At 36.3% G+C, this 19,941-nt stretch overlaps 1 protein-coding gene across 1 annotated transcript; it reads right to left on the reverse strand.

Annotated features, from left to right (window-relative positions):
* Window positions 1–5,356: 5,356 nt before the first annotated feature.
* On the reverse strand, window positions 5,357–8,356 carry LOC137710954 (myb-related protein 306). Its single transcript, XM_068450126.2, has 3 exons — window positions 7,717–8,356; window positions 7,048–7,177; window positions 5,357–6,577 (listed from the first exon to the last, which is right to left on the reverse strand). The coding sequence occupies exons 1-3, from the start codon at window positions 7,847–7,849 to the stop codon at window positions 5,716–5,718; spliced, it is 1,125 nt and encodes a 374-aa protein (XP_068306227.2). The 5' UTR covers window positions 7,850–8,356; the 3' UTR covers window positions 5,357–5,715.
* Window positions 8,357–19,941: the final 11,585 nt, after the last annotated feature.

The raw sequence follows: 19,941 nt of genomic DNA on the forward strand, positions 1-19,941 counted from the left end.
CGATTTGCCTCTTCTTCATTGCATTGAATGGGTACCATAAAGATGGACGGCGGCAGAGAGCTTCAGTTCTTGGAGGTGGTGAAGGCATCGATGGTGAAATCTTCAAACCAAAACAATCAGCCCAACAATCGCAACAATCGTTATCCCAACAATTGCAGAAAAATCAACCCAAGCTCGCAGAAGCACCGAAATCTAATGGAAATTTGAAGAGAAACTAAACTAGGAAAAAAAATATAAACTACTACAAAGAGAAACCACCAGAATCCATGGCGTAAGCCTGGTGGCTCTGATACCATGTTAACTACATTGCAATGTTTGGGAATTGAAGAGAAAATCAAGAAGAAAGATGAAGATAAGAAAGATGAACACAAAGAGTTTGAGAGAGAGAGAGAGAGATTTAGAGAGAGAAATATGCTTTTGTATTGATTGATAGAATGAAGGTTACAAAACTATTTTTATAAGAGAAAGCCTAATTACTCTAACCAAATACTAACCAACTTACTAACTGTATTGCTAACTTCTATACTTAATACTTTCAAATGCTTCTCTAGGTGGAAAACCAACCTGGATTACAACATTTGAAGTGTACATTACTTTTGTAGAGTTCACCCCAAATGTGCTTTAGCTCTCAACACGTACGGTATGCCTGACCAGGTCCCTAAATCCATGAATGAAATATTGATGAAGTGATCAAGAAACATAACGATTTGGTTAGCGCCATCGACAAAAAGAAGTTCGATCATCCTTTTTCCTTGAAGGGTAAGACTAAGAGATGCCCATCTAAAAAAACTAGAATGCAAATGTAAGTATATGCCATGTCAGCTGTCCACCTCAGCATTAGTCAATAATATGGTTTGTTAATTAGGAAAGAGGATCCTCTCCAAATCCACTTTGTGGGAATCCTAGTAATCCCTCTGCCTTAGTCGTTCATCATACATCGTGCGGTCAGTTTTCGTCAGATACTAATTGTGTTTAATTTTAATAAAAAAAGTCAAATAATTTTTGACTGCACGATGCACGATGAATGACTAAGATGTGAGGATCCCTAGGATCCAAATCCGTTAATTAGCTCTTAGCTAGTTAACTTTAAAATGGGTACTGTGGTGAGGGGTACTGTGGTGAGGTTTATATGAGCTAGTGTTGTTGTAATTGTAATTTATACAGTTAACGAAAGATCATTTCTACTCATTTACTCTCTCTCTCTCTCTCTCTCTTCACCGTTTATGGTATTCATCTTTTTTTTTCTTCCGATGTAGTTAACATGACTAATATTGCAACCACGCATGCATATAAGAAGTCTGACTAGAACAAGTCAGAGGGACTTAGTAGATGACATTCGATGTTAAGCAACAGTATATATCAACATTAACATACACACAAGCATAAATATAAATGGTAAATGAAAATCATTGAAGCTTTGGTGAATGTCCAACAAAACAAAAATGTGACCGAGGGAATTGGAACATAACTAGTAACCTAGCTTAAAATTGTTGTTTGTGACTTTGTGGTTTCTTGTTGAGATTAAAGGTATTTATAAAACGATACAAAAGCGATATCAGGGCACTTTTTTATCATCCAAAGCAACAGCCCATTTAACAGAAGTAGAGTTTTAGTGATTTGCACGGAAAAATTCAAACTGCGTTTAATCTATGTCCCTAGTTCCATAAAAATTCGCACGAACATAAGAAACCTTTTTGTTTACTACATGATATTGACGCATTATCACATATACAAGGGCTGAGCTAGGATTCGAAATGGGGGGAGGCTGAAAATGTGGAACAAGTAAAATACCAATGCATAAGATTTATACTGAAGGGCTACATTTACTACGTTCTAAATACCCATTTGATTTTTTTTAATTGAATAAGTTATTACTTATTACAGTTTACAAGGATATATGGGTTTGGCTGAAGCCCAAAAGAGAGAAAATATGACAGAATTGTATCTATATGCATCGACGTACCGTACCGTGGCTGCGCCTTGCTCTTCGCCTTCCTGCTGCTCACGTGCAAACAGTGCTTTGGCTTTCCCGGAGATATTTACACTACTCCTCTCTGTTTTCTTCGCTATCTTTGTGCTGTGTTGTTTAGTCGCCGGAAAATTGCCGGAAGTAATTGGCCAAGGTTTTTTTTTTTGTGTAAAATAGAAAGAAGAAACCTTTGATTTTAGGGTTTGGAAGAGTCATGGATGGACAACAAGTTAGGGTTAAGTGTGGACCAAGATGGCAAGATATCAACCCTGCTTTGGGCTTAGCCGAATCCCCCGGATTTGTCGGGCCTAATTACCTTTTTGGGTGTGAGTCATACCCACAAATACCCATCCAAATATGCTTTGTATGAACTGTGTACCACGATATCCCCACAAATTGAAATACCCATCCACAGATGCTTTGTATGTACTGTGTACCACGATATCCCCACAAATTGAAATACCCATCCACAGATGCTTTGTATGTACCATGTCCCACGATATCTCACACTACTTCACTCTATGGGAAGGCGGCGGTTTAAACTCGGGACCAAGTGGATTAAAGGTGAATGTCCTAACAATGAGAGCAATTCACCACTTTCTGGAGACTATTGTTATGTGTTCAAGTGTTCAAGAAGAAGGAACTAGATGGATGTAATCACTAGGACAATCCACCACTAACCCCAAAAAATTGTACGGTTGCACTGCCTACTTTCAATTCGGACAAAACTTAAAAGTTAGCTTTTGTTTCTTACTTCAACGTACATTAAACTTTGTGAGTTATCCAATCTAGTGTAATCCTAGTCACTAAACATGGAGCAAAAGTTAATTTACAACTCTTAGTTTTTCTCCTAATCCCACACACCTAACTGGCAGGCAAGAAGTAATTCAAAGAACAATGAAAACACGTTTTTTTTATAAGCATACACTGCACAAGTACTGTAAATTAATCCACCTAACATGATATGGATAGAGTAAAAGAATAGCAAATAATATGTAAGTGTGATTTTTCTTCTTTTAGTGATGGAATTAATTGTGGCCACTTCCAGTCTAGCTGCATATCATGAGTTGAATATGATTTAGAAGTTTGCTGGCCATTTTTATGGTGATGAAACAGAACAATTTGAAAGCTCAGCAGAAACCCTACTTACATAAGAATACTGTGAGATAAGGCAATGGTCCCCATTTCGCACGGGACCAAGCCACCTTAGTTGTTTCTTGCTGAGATCGATCTACTTATGAAAAACTTGTATGTACCACATGATTTCCTTAATCAGGTTTTGAGTTGGGATAGCACAACTCATTTGTCTAAGATGCACATGGTTGTGTCCAACTAATCGGTCTATTTGATAGAGAAAATCGAAGAATTGTTTAATTTCTGTGCCCCACTTCTTTTCTTTATATTATTATGGGATAGGGAAGTCTTTCCTGAGATAATTGTCATTGGAAGAAATGCAAAGTTCACTTGCACAAGTGCGCGCGTGAATAATTGTAAACCCTTGATGTTTGTAAACTTTAATTTGCATTAACAGCTTGCCGCAATCACTCATAAACAACCGATAATTTGAGTCTATGGCACTCCACTTGTGATGGGCCTAATTATAATAACTAATAAGTGTCTACTTAAGTGAGTAATCAATGTACTCAAGAGTACTAAAATGAGGTTAAGCTTGGTTGTCACTCTGGCGAGAAACATGTGCTCTCATGACTTTGGCTTAAAAATCCATTACTCTCCCACGGTCCACGCATCTGCACTACTTTAATGTCTGTGTCTCAAACGAAGCTTCCTCCTTCCTTTGAATTGGAGGTTGGATTTCTGTCAAAAATTAGGCCTAGCAGTAAGTCACTATTTCAATTTGTAGCTCTGAAGTTGAAGACATTACTGAGGATCGCAGAGACATGCAGCAGCTAGTCTGTGAATCTGTGTGCAAGCTGCGCAGCGATTCAATAAATTTCTGCTGTAAATGCGATGCCAATTCAAAAGGGGAGGAGGATAAAGCACTGTTCATGAGAGACTTGTGCATATATAAAGCATTTGCCGCATCCATCCTCCAAATCCAATGATTTTACTTTACAGTTTAGTGTACGTCAAAGTTGTGACTAGTGGTCAAGCAAGTCCAACTAAATAATAAGATGAACTAACATTCATTATTTTTCTTTATTTATAAATGACGATAATATGTGATATTTGTATTGAATTCGATGCCTAATTAACTAGTGGCTTACCCCAGTCCCTCTCCTCTTAACTAGAATAAATTATACCCTCTCATTTTGAATCGAATATTGTTGTATAAAAATAATAATTTAAATTTATATAGTCAAACCGTTCACATGTTTTGCATTTAAGGCCTTCATTTTGCATATTTCCAAGGCAATTCTTGGCTTTAGATTTTCCTATGTCGTCTCACTCATCAGAACCCACTCTTAATTATGAGAATAAGAATTTTGACAATGAAAGATAAGACCGTCGACACCGATATAGCCGAATGGCAATCTATTAGGTTTGGGAAGAAAACCATCTAATTAGGGTTTGCCTCAAAATGGCTTGTAATTGAGAAGAAACTAGGTCAAAAGTTATACCGTACTTAGGAAAATCATTCATGCACTGGAATTCTGACTTGTCGGAGGCTAATTACTAGCTTAATTGTGATTACTGGTTAGCACTCTTTGAGGGAAATGTAATCTTTAAAATCCGAGGTATGAAGCGATTTCTCTTTCTAGAAAGGATATGAATACAGATTGCGTTCTTTGGAATATAATATGAGTATTGCTAAGTAGATTAAATTTGTAAACTAAATAATATGTCACCAATAAGAAATAAGTACGTTAATCAACACTTATGTAATTGTACACATATAGTACAAGGTTAATTATCTGGTTTACAGAATATTTAATCCGAGAGCATACAGGCACACGCTCTAGTGAAAATAGATATGGTATAAATGTTAATTACTGTACAGCTACACAGGCTATACTTTCTTTTTTTAAAACTAGACAAACAAGTTTAAACAAAATTAATGCGATTATTAATATTGAACCTACCATTCACAGCAAAATTTATTTCTCCTGCCGACACTAATGTCATAGTGAAACCCTAGTACTAAACCGTACATTATCATTCATGAATTCCCCTAATTTCATGGGTGCATGTTTACGCACCACTATTTAGTGTGATGTATGTTCACCATTCTGTTTATCATCATTAGATGAGTTTGAATTTTAAGATTTGTGCTTATTATGGTTTGTGGAATTAAGCTTTTTGCCTATATGTATAGATCGAGGGGAAACCAAAATTATGATATTCCCATACTTTCTGCACAATAGATATGTAAAAATTAAATAGATATACACAACTTTTACCGACCTACCAATAAGGTCGACAAAAATATGAAATTAAACAGCTTGATTCATTATTCTCCAGAGCAAAAGCAGATATGTAAGTATGGATATACTTTTAATTAATTTACACTTTTCTGTTTTTTGATTAAGGTGGTGTTATCTTTCTGCTTAGGCTAGTTGACAAAATAAAAAGAGTACTACAAGGATGGCTAGCTAGCTACAAAGCTCAAAAGCCTAATTCCAAAGAAATTAGACAAAAGAAACCTTAATTAAGTACTCGATCTTTTGTTTTAAACAAAAGAAACCTTAATTAAGTACTCGATCATCTTTTCTTTTAAATAAGAGAAACCCTATTTATAGTACTTGATCTTGTTTGTTTGTTTGTTTGTTTTTTTTTTTTTTTTTTCTTCAAAACAAGCCTGCACCATTCTCTAATGATATGTTGATTAGGTCTTCGTGGGCATGAGGTGCAGCATCGTCAAGGAGCCACTTCTCCAGCAATGAGAGAGGGACTTGTCCCTCCAAATTGGGCTTGCTCTCATCCTGAAACAGACAGCTTGCCTGATCTGCTATGAAATTTGCATTGTTCTCATCCACTGACATGGACTGCGACACATCCGATGGGGATGAGTTGAAGGTGAACAACGAATCGAAAGCCTGATCCGGTGTGGTGGTTGCGCTGTGCGCCCCTTCACTAGAAGTGCTCATTGAGCGACCTCTAGTAGTTGCAGTAGCGCCACCTTTGTTGTCGTTGTCGTTGTTGTTGTTGAAGGAATTGGTCTGATCAGCATTGGTCTGATCCGAGTTTGTTTGATGAGCGGAAACCTTTGGCATCCAGTTTTCGAGCAATTTTGCAATGTTTTCGGCATTGGATGCGTACGTGGAGGTATGGTGTGGCCTTGTGCTAGTGCTAGTGCTAGGGTTATCATTAATATTGTAATTACCTATATTAATGGAGGGCTTCAAGTCTTGCAAGTGAAGGTCATGAGAAGCAATAGTAGTACTAATAACATTTGGTTTGTCAATGGAGAGAGCCTCACAAAGAGCTTGCTTGGCCATGTGGATATCAGTCTGAAGCCTTCTCTCCCACTGACCCTTGGAGATTGGCTGATCATGTGAATTACCTGAAAAACCATCCTGGTGGTTGTGATGGTCATGACCATCAAGCCCTGCATGAAGCTTTTTCAGCTTCTTTTTCAAGTGGGTGTTCCAGTAATTTTTTATGTCGTTGTCTGTTCTCTGAGGAAGATATGAAGCTATGGCTGCCCATCTGCACCCATTAAAAAATTTCATCATCAAATTTAAGGAATTACAAAACAATAAAACCAATTATTCTCCCTTTAATTTACTCTGATTTAAAAAACGAAAATTAAAGAATTCACTTCCATATATTCTTCTCCAATCCCATAATATATAATATGTCATCAAACAACAATATAAAGAACTTCACTATTGGGATTTGAGAGTATCTAACCCCCATATCAAAAAACAAAAGAAATAATAAATTAAAAATACTTTAATCAAGTCAAATTCATAAAATTCATGCCCCAAACATATAAAAATATAAATTCAAATTTGGAAGAAAAAAACATGGGAATAAGTAGATATGAGGTGAAAGCTATTTGGTTTAGTAATTTTCCAAATGTAATAATTTCTAGATTAAGATTTCACTTTTCAAGTAATAGAATCCGAAGAGGATCCTCTATGTAATAAAAACGTAGAGATGAGGGGAAGTGTTACCTATTGCCCAGAAGAGCTTGGAGGTGGATTATCATCTTCTCCTCATGATCAGTGAAGTTACCGCGTTTGATACCCGGGCGGAGATAATTAGTCCATCTAAGTCTGCAGCTCTTACTGCATCTCAGCAAACCTGAAAAAAAAATGAAAAAAGAAAAAGAAAAAAGAAGAAGTAATTAATTAAAAATTACTGCCAATATTCCGACCAAAATAAAATTACTGTCAATAATCAATATGATCAGAACACGCATCTGCAGTAATAGTACTTGTTCCGAGAAGGAAAAACCAGTACTAGGTCATAATTACATTACTTTAATGATTAAACCAACCACAATCTGAAACCAGTTATTACCAAAACGAGAGAGGTAAAAACAAAAAAGTAGCACATATACATACACAAGATGCAGGATAGTACTGTTGTACAATCTAAACGAAGAAAGAATTAAAATGGGAAATGATTGTTTCAGACCTTTCTCCGCATGCACACTCTGTTTATTTTTGGTTTTTAGATCGAACAAGGCAAAGAATAATCAATTGACAGAAATAAACAGAAGCGAGTATAAATCGTTTACCAAGAATAGATATGAAATTACAAATTGAGTATTCAAAGTAGCTTAGCTCAAATTTAATTAAAAAAATTAAGGTAATAATAATATAGAAAATTTTAATTACCAGTGTTAGTAGGAACTGATCTCCAATTCCCAGGACCATGTTCTTGAATGTAAGAGACCAAGATGATGTCTTCCTCTGGAGTCCATGGCCCTTTCTTCACACCAACTTTGTCACAGCAAGGTGGCCTTCCCATAATTTCCAATTAATCTAATTCCCACTAGGTAATTCTAACGGATGAAGAAATTGATCTCACAAGAAGATTGGAGGCAGTTGCAAAAAAAAAAAAGGGTTTATTCTTCTCTTGACAAATCTCCGAGATAAAATGAAGAGAGAAGGTTAGTTGCCTCTTCTTTTCTCTTTTTTCTTCTCTGAACTGATGAAGGATTGCAAAAACAAGCGTCCAAGGCAGGTAAGTTGGGCTTGTCTTGTAGATAGATAGCAAGATATAAATAGAGAAGACAGAAGGCCATGGTGAGTGCTGAACGAAGCAAGTAAAGAAGGAGTCAAAACGGACAGCAAATCAGCATTTACTCACTGCTTTCCCTTGCAAAAAGTCAGCCATGCTTAGACTGCCTCACTCATTATCCCTTTTTTTTGTTTTTTTCTCTCTCTCGCTCTCCATGCGGAGAGCCTCTCACAAAACCGTGGGGCATTCAATGGGGTTATAGTGGTGGCACCAAAAAACCCTAATATTTCCCCCTCTCTATGCTGTGTGTATTGTATTGTATTGTAGAGAGATTGTTCCGTATACTTGGAACACATTTACGTAATCTTATTATTTTACTCATACTATAATATGTGTATTTACTTTATTAATATATCAAGTATTAGTATTGTCGCTCTTTCGTGTCATAACACGTAGAATGATATAAGAGTATAATACTCGCATCCCCCTATTTTGAATATATATAACTTATCTTAACCGAATAAAATTAACATCAGAACCGTTAATTTATTAATCCTTATTTGAAAATCATCCAAACAAAAAATCATTTGAATTTGGGATAGTTTAATCATCCAAACATATCAAACAAATAAACGGTTTATCACAAATATATTAAATGGTACATCTAGAATATATTTGAATGACTAAATGACCTGCAATTGAAATGATTTTTGTACTAATAATCTTCAAATAAAAATTAAAATATTGAACTAACTTTGACTATGAAATTTTACTGCATGTATTATTATTATTATTATTATCTAAGAAGTCCTCCAATTAATTAGTATTTATTACCATAGTACTGTTATTGATTGCTTCTCTTTTTCTCTGGTGGGGAAGGGGCTTGAAGGCTTTGGATCAATTAAAACGCCAATCCTCGTGATTCGTGCATGATTTTTATGTGGGTTGGGTTTGCAAGTAATAATTAATCTCTATATTCGAAAAATCCATATGTATATCATCATGAGCTTTTCAACTTCATCTCGACTCTTTGCAAGCTCAATCGATATAAACCCTACGATCCCACGATCTATAACAGGATTCACAGATCAAGTATTAATCCGACGGTTGTGAGGCACATATGTCAAACTGATTGGTTTATCTTTTTTCGAGATAGCCAAGATGGATACGTGTTCTCGTTGTAGTTTAGGTTTGGGACCATCATATCATAATCCTCAGCACATTCAATGCTATATGAACACGTGTCACATAATACATTGCAATATGTTTAACTTTTTATAGAGGGAACTTCAATGATCTCGTATTTGAGGGATATCAACGTAGAGTACTCCATGATGGGTCTAAATGATTAAAACTTTGAGAAACGCTAAAGAGATTCTCTTAAGATTCTTCATTGTTTCTTTACCACTTTATAATTCATCATAAATTTTTATGCTAACATTATAAAATAGAAAGTATTTTTGTTCATCATCCTAAATTTTGGTGTATGCTCATCATACACCTAATCATCTGACACGTATCTTTCACTTAATCTTGGTTAATTCTTTTTCAAAACTGAAAAACTAACATTAATATGAAAGTTAACTACAGTTAGGTGAAATGATACATGACAAATAATTAAGTGTATGGCAAACATACACCATAGTTATGATGGTGAGCAAAAGCTCCCTTATAAAACATTGTGTCAAACACATGAGATGACACAAATCCCATAGAAAGTCACATTTTTAAGAGAGTCTCCGTAACATTTATCAATTTATTATTATTAAGGAGGGGAGGATTCAATACTATTATAATGATTTCAAGATTTAAACAGTCTAATGTTACTATTTTTTTAGAGGCCATCTTTGTAGAAATTTTAAAAAATAAGAAAAGGTGGCAAAACTGTCCACCTAGGTGGACATAAGCGAGCAAGGCATGCTATTTTTTTAATTTAAGAAAATCATGTAGTGTCGCTGTCACATCCCGGCCCGGGACGGATCACTTTCCGGGGCCACTCCACCACCGTAGCACGATATTGTCCGCTTTGGGCTTACCATTCCTTCACGGTTTTGTTTTTTGGGAACTCACGAGCAACTTCCCAGTGGGTCACCTATCATGGGATTGATCTAGCCCCCTTCTCGCTTAACTGCGGAGTTCCTACGGAACCCGAAGCCAGTGAGCTCCCAAAAGGCCTCATGCTAGGTAAGGATGATAATACACATTTAAGGATCACTTCCCTGAGTGATGTGGGATGTTACAATCTACCCCCCTTAGGGGCTCGACGTCCTCGTCGACACACACGCAACCAGAATTAGGCTCTGATACCAAATTGTCACATCCCGGCCCAGGGCAGATCACTTCCCTAGATCGCTCCACCACCGTAGCACGATATTGTCCGCTTTGGGCTTACCATTCCCTCACGGTTTTGTTTTTGGGAACTCACGAGCAACTTCCCAGTAGGTCACCCATCATGGAATTGCTCTAGTCCCCTTCTCGTTTAACTTCGGAGTTCATACGGAACCCGAAGCCAGTGAGCTCCCAAAAGGCCTCGTGCTAGGTAGGGATGGGAATATACATTTAAGGATCACTTCCCTGGGTGATGTGGGATATTACAGTCGCAACTTTCATTTAGACAAAAAAATATTTTGCTTTTTATGTTTTCAATAAATTGTAGGAGACTTATTGGATACTTGGATGAACATGCATTATATGCTTATTTCCCATTGTTTTCAATATGTTCTAGTACTTTATAATTTATATATATACCATTCTATTTTGTAATTTATGTTTTCTAATACAATTATGTATTTTTAATTATAAGTAAACACTTATTTTATGTTAAATAATAAATTTAATTAAAATAACAAACCACCTAGACTCCTGCTGACCCCTACATGTCGCCTAACTAGTGCCTTTTAAGACCTTACATTTTAGAATGATGGTATTTAAATGAAAACTGAAAAAGTAGACACTTGAAATCCATTAAATTAGAATATGGGATGCATTGACAATTTTATAGTCTACGTGATTTCTATACATCAAGAGAGAATATAGAGAAAGTAACTCCAACCAAATTAATCAAGGGAAATTTTATTTGAACCCATATAACCTTTTTCTACACCCAACTTACACTCTACACCCATATTATTTAATGAAAGAATTAATATCTCTTTAAACCCAATTTTATACCTAAATTACCCTCACAAACCCAATTCAAAATGTGAATTTATCTTTACACCCATTTAAAAAATAAAATCCCAATTGAATAATTTGGTGAAATTTCTACTTGTTTATGAATCTTCCATATACTTTCTTGATATCCATGTCCCCGTGATTGTAGTTGCATAAGCATAAGGTTATCTCCAACCGAATGAGGGTCAAATGGCTCGTTTTAGCCCTATAGCCCTCCAAGAAATTAATATTTTAATGAACAATGCAGGGCCATATTTCTTACCATCTCCAACCGAGGGGTCAGAGGGCTATAGGCCAAACATAGCCCAGTGACAAAAAACCATCTCCAATCGAGGGAGCCAAAGAGTCATAGAGCCAAACATAATTTATTATTTAAATTTAAAAACTACAACAACTTAAATTTAAAATCTATAATCATCATCATCTTCATCATCTGCCATTGTAAGAGTATAAACAACTGTCGTCAGGCCATAATTTCCCTCTTTTTCCTATCAAAATAGGCCTTACTCATTGGAGTGTAATCCGAAGCGTTCCTTTGCATATTCTTATCATCCATCTCTTCTTATATTTGTTTGGTCCGTTGTTCATGCCTATGGTTCCTTTCTTCAACAAAAATGGCATTTTGCTCTCGCCATTAATCGCAAAGAGGTCGTCATTTCCTGTTGAAAGGCGATGTCATCCTTTGTCTTGCCTTTTCCTTCAATTTTCAAGCCTTGTTTCGTCGCATAGCCCTAGGTATGGAACCTTCACCTGAAGACAGATTTTCTACCCTTGTTTCATGAATGGTAGGAGATTCATCTTCATCCCCATCTACAGCTGAGGATGCAGTTCCAAACACCGATGTAGGACCTACTTTATGTTCAGGTGGATCTTCAAATAACACCCACCATTTACAAATTTCCCAAAAACCGTGATGCTTAAAGGGTTTCGAGTTGCCCTCCATATACAATTCCTCCGCTTGACGTACCTAGAAAATATAATTACAAAAATTAAAGGAAATTCATTTATGAAATTAAATGTAATATAATTAAATATTTAAAATAAATTGTGAAAACACTTACTTCGTCGTAGTAATTGGCGCCGCTTTCATGTCTAATTGCGGCTGTTAACAGTGCTTGATGCCATTGATTCAAGCTTGGATGAAGATTCCATCTTGAAGAACAACTCTCGTGGTTTCGGGTATTCGGTGGAGTGGTGCCTTCGTATAACTCACTTGTTTGAGAACTCCCTCTCACACTATCTTCCAAGACCCATCTATAAACCCTGCAAAGAACTTCATCTTCTTTTCGTGTCCAAGCCCTACCTTTCATTGCAGATGTGGCCATTTGAAAATTATTGAAAAAATTGAAGGAAGGATTATTGGAAAAGGTAAGAAAATATAATGTGATGAATTGAAATAGAATGAAGTGAGATAGTATGGAATGGTGAAAATTATGCGAGAAATGGTATAGGAATGACTTAGGTATTTATAGGGAAAAAATGGGAAATGGTATAGGAATGACATATAAAGTACATGCTTTCATATGTCTATACTTAAAACACCATAGAAAATAAACTAATAATAACTGTTCTTCATGCAGATATTGTGATATGCGGGAGTTAGGCGGAAATGCTATGGGTATCGACGAAACTGCCATAGGTGTAGAGAATGGTGATGGACAAGTTGTGTGGCCCGTAGCGGTGGGGGATGAGCTTGCCAAGCTTTACCATGAAGATGATGTGTTATACTTAGAGGTGACTTATCGTCGGGAACACTCACCTTCTTCTCAAGCTAGGAAACCACATCTTTTCCGTCTGAAATATTCAACCAAGAACAAAGTCTTAAGTCCAAGGTGAGGCTTCGTCACCACCTACATAACGAAAACCCCCCAAACCCATCTTCTCAACTTTCAGTGTTGATGGCCTATAAATTGAAACTCAAAAACTCATCTTCTCAACTCTATAAAAAAAAAAATAGAAAACAAACGGAAAAAATAAAATAAAATTAAAGCATTTCAACGTAGGATCAACGTATGGTTTTAGCCAATGTAGGATAAACATTACTTGATGGTAAGGTTTAATTTGGATGTGGGTTTATTGATAAATTTCATTTTATTATTAATTTCATCTTGTACTTAATGGTAATCATGTAATAAGGTAAAAAGGACAATTCACATTTAAACTTTAAGTTAGGTGTAAAATGAGATTATATGGGTTCAAATAAAAATTTTCATTAATCAAATATGTCACCACAAGAGTGGATGAGTGCTGATGCAAATTAAATCAGTAACTTTCAAAATTCTTAATAATGTCAGTTCCTCTACTAAGAATATAGATCAGGTTTCGTAATTTTGGTTAAATCAAACATGCACCTTAGAAACTTTGAGTCTTGATAAACGATCATCATTAATTTGTACTCTACTATAAGAATCAAGATTTGAACGAGGGTTAAATATGGCTAACTTTTTATTGTCTCCTTTTTCAATAATTGTTTGCGCATTTTAAAACGATTAGTGCTCTCTTAAACATCATGACTTGTTATATGATTTAGATTTTCATATAATTATATGCTATATATAAATATATGAGAAAATTTTAAGTATGTCTCGAACACAAGGCGAAATGTCATATGTTATTATATAAATGAAGAAAAGTTTTTTTCTTTCAAGTGTTCATCCACTCGTATAAAGACATATAACGTATGTACCCGTATTCGGAGTAGACTAAAATTTCTTTCTATATATATCGCGACATGCATGAATGACTTCAAACCCTGCATTTCTGCTCAGTTTGTCTGTAAAGACGTACGCGAACTGAAAACTCCACTTACATCACACAACAAATCGCACATGAAAACTGATAAATCTGTGTAATTGATACAATAACCAGTAATGGATATGATTACTCTGGATATACATGTGTTATGAATGTTACCGAAGACATTTTGGTGAGTTGTAAAACACAAAATGTTCCATTATTTTAGAGTACGTGTGCTGTGATCCGATGACAAATCTGGTTTCTTGGACTATTGCGTGACGCAATGAATATAATTTAGGTTTTTTTTATCTACGTTCTTGAAACTTGATTTTAATTTCATTTTGTTCTTTGAAATTCAAAATTTGCTTCATATTGCCCCTGAAACTTAAAAGTCGTCTTTATAAAACTCAAAATTCTCTCCATATTGCTTTAAATCTGTTAATTTCTTATGTGAGTTTGATTTGGGTGTGGTAGACTAATCGATTTCTTTTTTAATTTTTTTTTATCTTTTCAATCTCTTTTAAGCTTTATATTCTCTAATTGTTGAATGTTCACGAATAATGAAAATTATGATCAAATTTATTGACTATGTGGCATAATATTATTGGTGTTGGGCCCTGCATATGTTTTAAGAGGCGACCTATAAATTTCAAGGGGAAAAGAGAATCCACAAGCCGAAGTGGAACAAATTTTGAGTTTCAAGTGTAAAACGATGACTTTTGAGTTAAAGGATGTGACATCCCACATCGCCCAGGGGAGTGATCCTTAAATGTATATTCCCATCCCTACCTAGCACGAGGCCTTTTGGGAGCTCACTGGCTTCGGGTTCCGTAGGAACTCCGAAGTTAAGCGAGAAGGGGGCTAGAGCAATCTCATGATGGGTGACCCACTGGGAAGTTGCTCGTGAGAATAAAACCGTGAGGGAATGGTAAGCCCAAAGTGGATCATATCGTGCTACGGTGGTGGAACAAGCTCGGGAAGTGATCCGCCCCGGGCTGGGATGTGACAATTTGGTATTAGAGCCTAACCCTGGCCGTGGTGTGCCGACGAGGACGTCGGGCCCCTAAGGGGGGTGGATTGTGACATCCCACATCGCCCAGGGGAGTGAACCTTAAATGTATATTCTCATCCCTACCTAGCACGAGGTTTTTTGGGAGCTCACTGGCTTCGTGTTCCGTAGGAACTCCGAAGTTAAGCGAGAAGGAGGCTAGAGCAATCCCATGATGGGTGACCCACTGGGAAGTTGCTCGTGAGTTCCCAAAAACAAAACCGTGAGGGAATGGTAAGCCCAAAGCGGACAATATCGTGCTACGGTGGTGGAGCGCGCCTGGGAAGTGTTCCCGCCCGGACCGGGATGTGACAAAGGAAATAAAGTGAAATCAAAATGAAAATTTTCAAGACGCGTATCTAAAAATAACCCCATATTTTAGTAAGAGCTTTGAATTGGGCCTGGGCCAAACATTGAATAACGAAAATGATAGAATATTATAATATGTTAGCTCAATTTTGCAATCAATATATAACTCGTCAGCAGCAGCAGCTATTTATTTTCCTATAAATGGACGAGCAATGGTTTAAATGGATTACAAGTTAAAGCTAAGCAATTGACTTTTATAAATATGAATGGTGGTAATAAAGTTTATCGATATATTCGGTTTAGTGTTACCTTTCTATATCACAAGAATTAAGGTCTGGTGACAAATTGATTATGTATTTATGTGCCATAAAATGAAAAGAAAAAAAAAGGCATACCAAACATACTTCAGTTTAGCCATGTTTGGAATAATGTGTTTTCTCTTTTGCATACAAGTTCGAATTTTTACTTTAAATTAATGAATTTAGTGTAGAATATAGTTTGTATTAATTATATTATTTTGAATTTTATTATTATTAAATAGAAGGAAAGAGTTCGAAACTATTATAATAATTTAGGCAAGGGGGAGTTTGAACCGGGATGCATGTGTGGAAATCCAACATCCAATCCATTAGAACACTTAGTTTCAAACCAATTTGTATTAATGTATATGTATATGATATAATTAGGATTCTACCATAAAACCAATTGGCAATATATATGGAGAGTGGGGTTCCACCATAAAACTAATTGACAATATGGTAAGTCGCCCAAGTTCATATAAGCTTAGTTAGACTTGTCTCTCACCGATGTGGGACAAACTTCCTCACAAAATCAACTCTCAACACGCCCCTGCACATGTGACCGATTTTCAAGTCTACACATAAACAAGTGGACGACACATGAACACGTGTGACCCTTTGAACTTGCACACGAGAGACAACCTGACTGTAATACCATGTAAACCAAGCTTAACTAAGCTTTACAGTAAAGAAGAAGAAGTTCTGAGAGAGAGAACAGGATTACTTGAGTACGTAGTAAGAAATGACTTCACTATTTCATTTTTCTTGTGCGTTTAATACAACCATTACAAATGACTTACACACTTATCTCTCTTAGCTTACAAACTAAGCCAACATTCTAACAACTTGTAACTAACTCTCTAATCTAATGACACCTGTCAGCATCTCAACAACACACTCTTAATACTTCATGAATTTAGGAAGCTCGTTTGTCAATTATGATGTAAATGCACACGCACAAGAGTAAACAGTTTTCCAGATAAAATTGGTGACTGAGTTTCATAAGGATTAATTGTTACATATGCACAAACTAAATGGTACATTGCGGCTATAATGGGGGAAGAAAAATATTAGCAAACCGCATTTGAAGCAACAACTACAAAAGGAAAAGGATTGAGCACCAGCTAGCTATATAGTATAGGCTTGCAGATCTTTGAGAAGCTCTATATACGGATTAGCATCGGATTTCAATCTGGTTTGGGGCTATGAGGAATGGAGGTGAATGTGAACTAGATTACAAGTTCATCATTTTGCAAAGTGATTCGAGTTTTGAGAATCCTCCTGATTGGATTAGAACTCTATTATTGGATGATATGATGGGAAGCCCTAAGACTCAAACTCTTTGTAATAACTCTTTAAGCTAATTTTTGGAGTGATTTACCACCTTTTGTTACCTAAAAAAAGTGATTTGAGTTTTGTATATTAGAAAATTTTAAAATGGGTAATTGTAGCGAAATCCTTTCCTAATATGAAACTTGGATTCTCTATATAGTTCTTTTTTCCCCAAAGTAGATATAGGAGAATTTTTGGATGACTATCGAAAACGCAAGATATATAGTGTATTATTCTACTTGTTATAATAACGATGGAAAAACAAGGTTAATATGTTCTACTTTTGAGTATATTAATAAATAAAAAATTATATGTCATAATTTGAAAGAAATAGTAATATTATATGACCGTATTCCAAGTATACTTAAAGTACTGATCCCATAACTACTTCTTGTATTGTCAACTAGTGCTTAGTACATACAATGGTAATTCTTTTTTCACTACCGGTAGAGCTTTCAAGTTCGAATCCACATAATCATGTTCAACAAAACTTAATTTTCACGTACTCTTTTATACATGTATATACACATATATTCATACATACGTGCACACGTACATGCATAAATGTATATAGTCTGGATGATTCCTCTATAAGGTCCCTAGTCCAATTATCTTATCTAGATCATATTTAAAGCTCATATAAATCCGTATACCGCTTCTATAAGTGAGTTCACCACTTCTTGGCAAACAAGTGAACTTAATATCTGTTTGGACCAAAATTATTGGGTTGGGTCGAGTATGGAATTGTTCTCGGCCCAGAAGCTCAGTTCGAGGATTTCTACAAACCAGCCGGTTCATGGGCCGTCTAAATAAAAGTTGGCCAAGCCCTATTTGGAAAAGAATATCCCAGATGAATAGGAAGTAGGTGCGCCCTATTGCGAAGCAGATGAATGAAGTGGTTAAGTCCTGATGCAGTAAGGATTCTCGGCCAGATAAGGATACCGAAAAGTAGAAGTGAATGTGGCCTAGTAAGAGGTTGAATTCAAAATCCTAACAGAAGTGGGATTGGCCAAGATAAGATGGATTGGGGTAAGGAGTCCTAGTTCGAGTATGGTTAGGATTGGGTTTTGCTGCTATAAATAGAGAAAGGAGGGTGGAATTCAATGACCTTCAATTCAACACACAACTGCCCTGCGCAAAACCTCTCAAACATCTTGAGATTTTTTTATTTTCTTTTTCCCGCCGACACATCTTCAGTTTGGATAAACAACACTGTGAAGGCAGCCGGCGAACACCTTCAATTTGGAAAACAACATTGTTGCTGTAGAATCAGCCGACCAAGGAGCACCTTCAGTTTGGATAAACAGCACTGCGTCGAGGCCGATTGGTTACTTATCTAAGTCTCGATCGAGAAGGGTTTTTGAATCCTTATTGGTAGAGGTCATCTTATTAGCCTTTTTGGCGAAGTAAGGTGTTACGAGTTATGACATTCGGCGCATTAAACGCCGAGTGGTTTTATGATTGGATACTCCCAAGTGAGTTTCAGAGTTCGGCATTCTGAGGGCCGAACGACATTTACCATCAAGACATACATTACCTTTGCATTCTTGTATCCATATAGTTTGGTGTCGATTCGACGTGCTTATACTCTCACGAATATAATCACCGTGACCGAATCCAACGCCGACGATTCGTGAACTTTGCAGAACTAGCAGCCTTGTCTTCAGGCTCGAGAATCCAAAGGCCGAGATTTGTTCCTTCCTCGGCCGCAATCGCATGATAAAGAAGTCAGCAACGCACTCAACGCAACATCAACAAATTTTACTCCTCGGCTAAGCTCGGCCGACGAGTTGACACGCTCCGCATTCAACCGAATGACATAGTTAGCTTATTAGTTACTCGGCCTACCCACCACATAAACTTTATAATTTTTAGGGTCAACAATATCATCAAAAATGAAAACAAGAAAATGTCGACCCCAATTCCCGCAATTGATTTACACACATACATGCAAATGCAAACAAATTGGCAATTACTAAATTTTTGTCCAAGAGACAGGAAAGTGGGAAGTCTTCAAGTCCAGTAGTTATCCACATACAACATACAGGATGTGTTCACATTGCTGCTGCATGATGCTACACATTTGGTATTATTTGGATTGTCAAAAAGTACAGAGGGAGAAGAGGTTACCTATTTTAGAGTCAAGGCATATCACAAGTTTTTTTTCAATTTATAGGAGGTCTTAGCTTTCTTTTTTTGGTTTTTACAAATAGCCCACCAAGAGGGATTACTGACAGCAAGACTCGAACTTAAAACTTAATTTAGCAAAAAGAACGATATTTACCAACTCAACCAACCCTCGTTGGCACACATTTGGTATTGTTATATCACATTTTGTGCATCGTTACTAACTAAATGGCCAAGTCATTGTACATCCCAAATACATGGCAGAAACAGATGAAGATAGAACTTAATAGGAAATGACCTAGAAATATATATATATATATATATATATATATATATATATATATATATCACACCAAGAGTTTGGCTATGTCTTACTTGAAAAGAATTTGATTAGCATATATTTATTGGCGGGGAAGGTCGATGTGGACACGAACAATGCGAAAAGGCATGCGTCACGAAAGAATGCAACCTCCATCCCTATATGTTAATGAGTGGCACATAAGGAGACAAAAGAGGTTGTATTTTTAATTTGTAGGCGTTGTGTGGCAATTCCATGTTCAAACTCAAAAATTCAAATGTGGCGAGGTGCAAGGTTGGTTTCATTATTTGTTTTTTTGTCTTAAGAAAACTGTAGGCAGTAGCCATATTTGTTCTTTATTGTGATATTTTAGGGTTCTTCTTGCATCGTAACCACAAATGGAAGGTTCAAGGGAGGTCTGTGTTTGTTGAGAATTGCATTGTATTTGTCGAGGGACATGAGACATTAGACCTCTCAATTGTTTTTACCCTGTTCAACTGTTCAAATTATGTTTCGTCTATATATTTTGAGGAAGGAGAAAGGAAGGGGTGAGAAC

The sequence above is a fragment of the Pyrus communis genome, chromosome 6 (assembly GCF_041283825.1).
Source record: "Pyrus communis isolate YQ-2024b chromosome 6, ASM4128382v1, whole genome shotgun sequence".
Lineage (NCBI taxonomy): Eukaryota > Viridiplantae > Streptophyta > Magnoliopsida > Rosales > Rosaceae > Pyrus > Pyrus communis.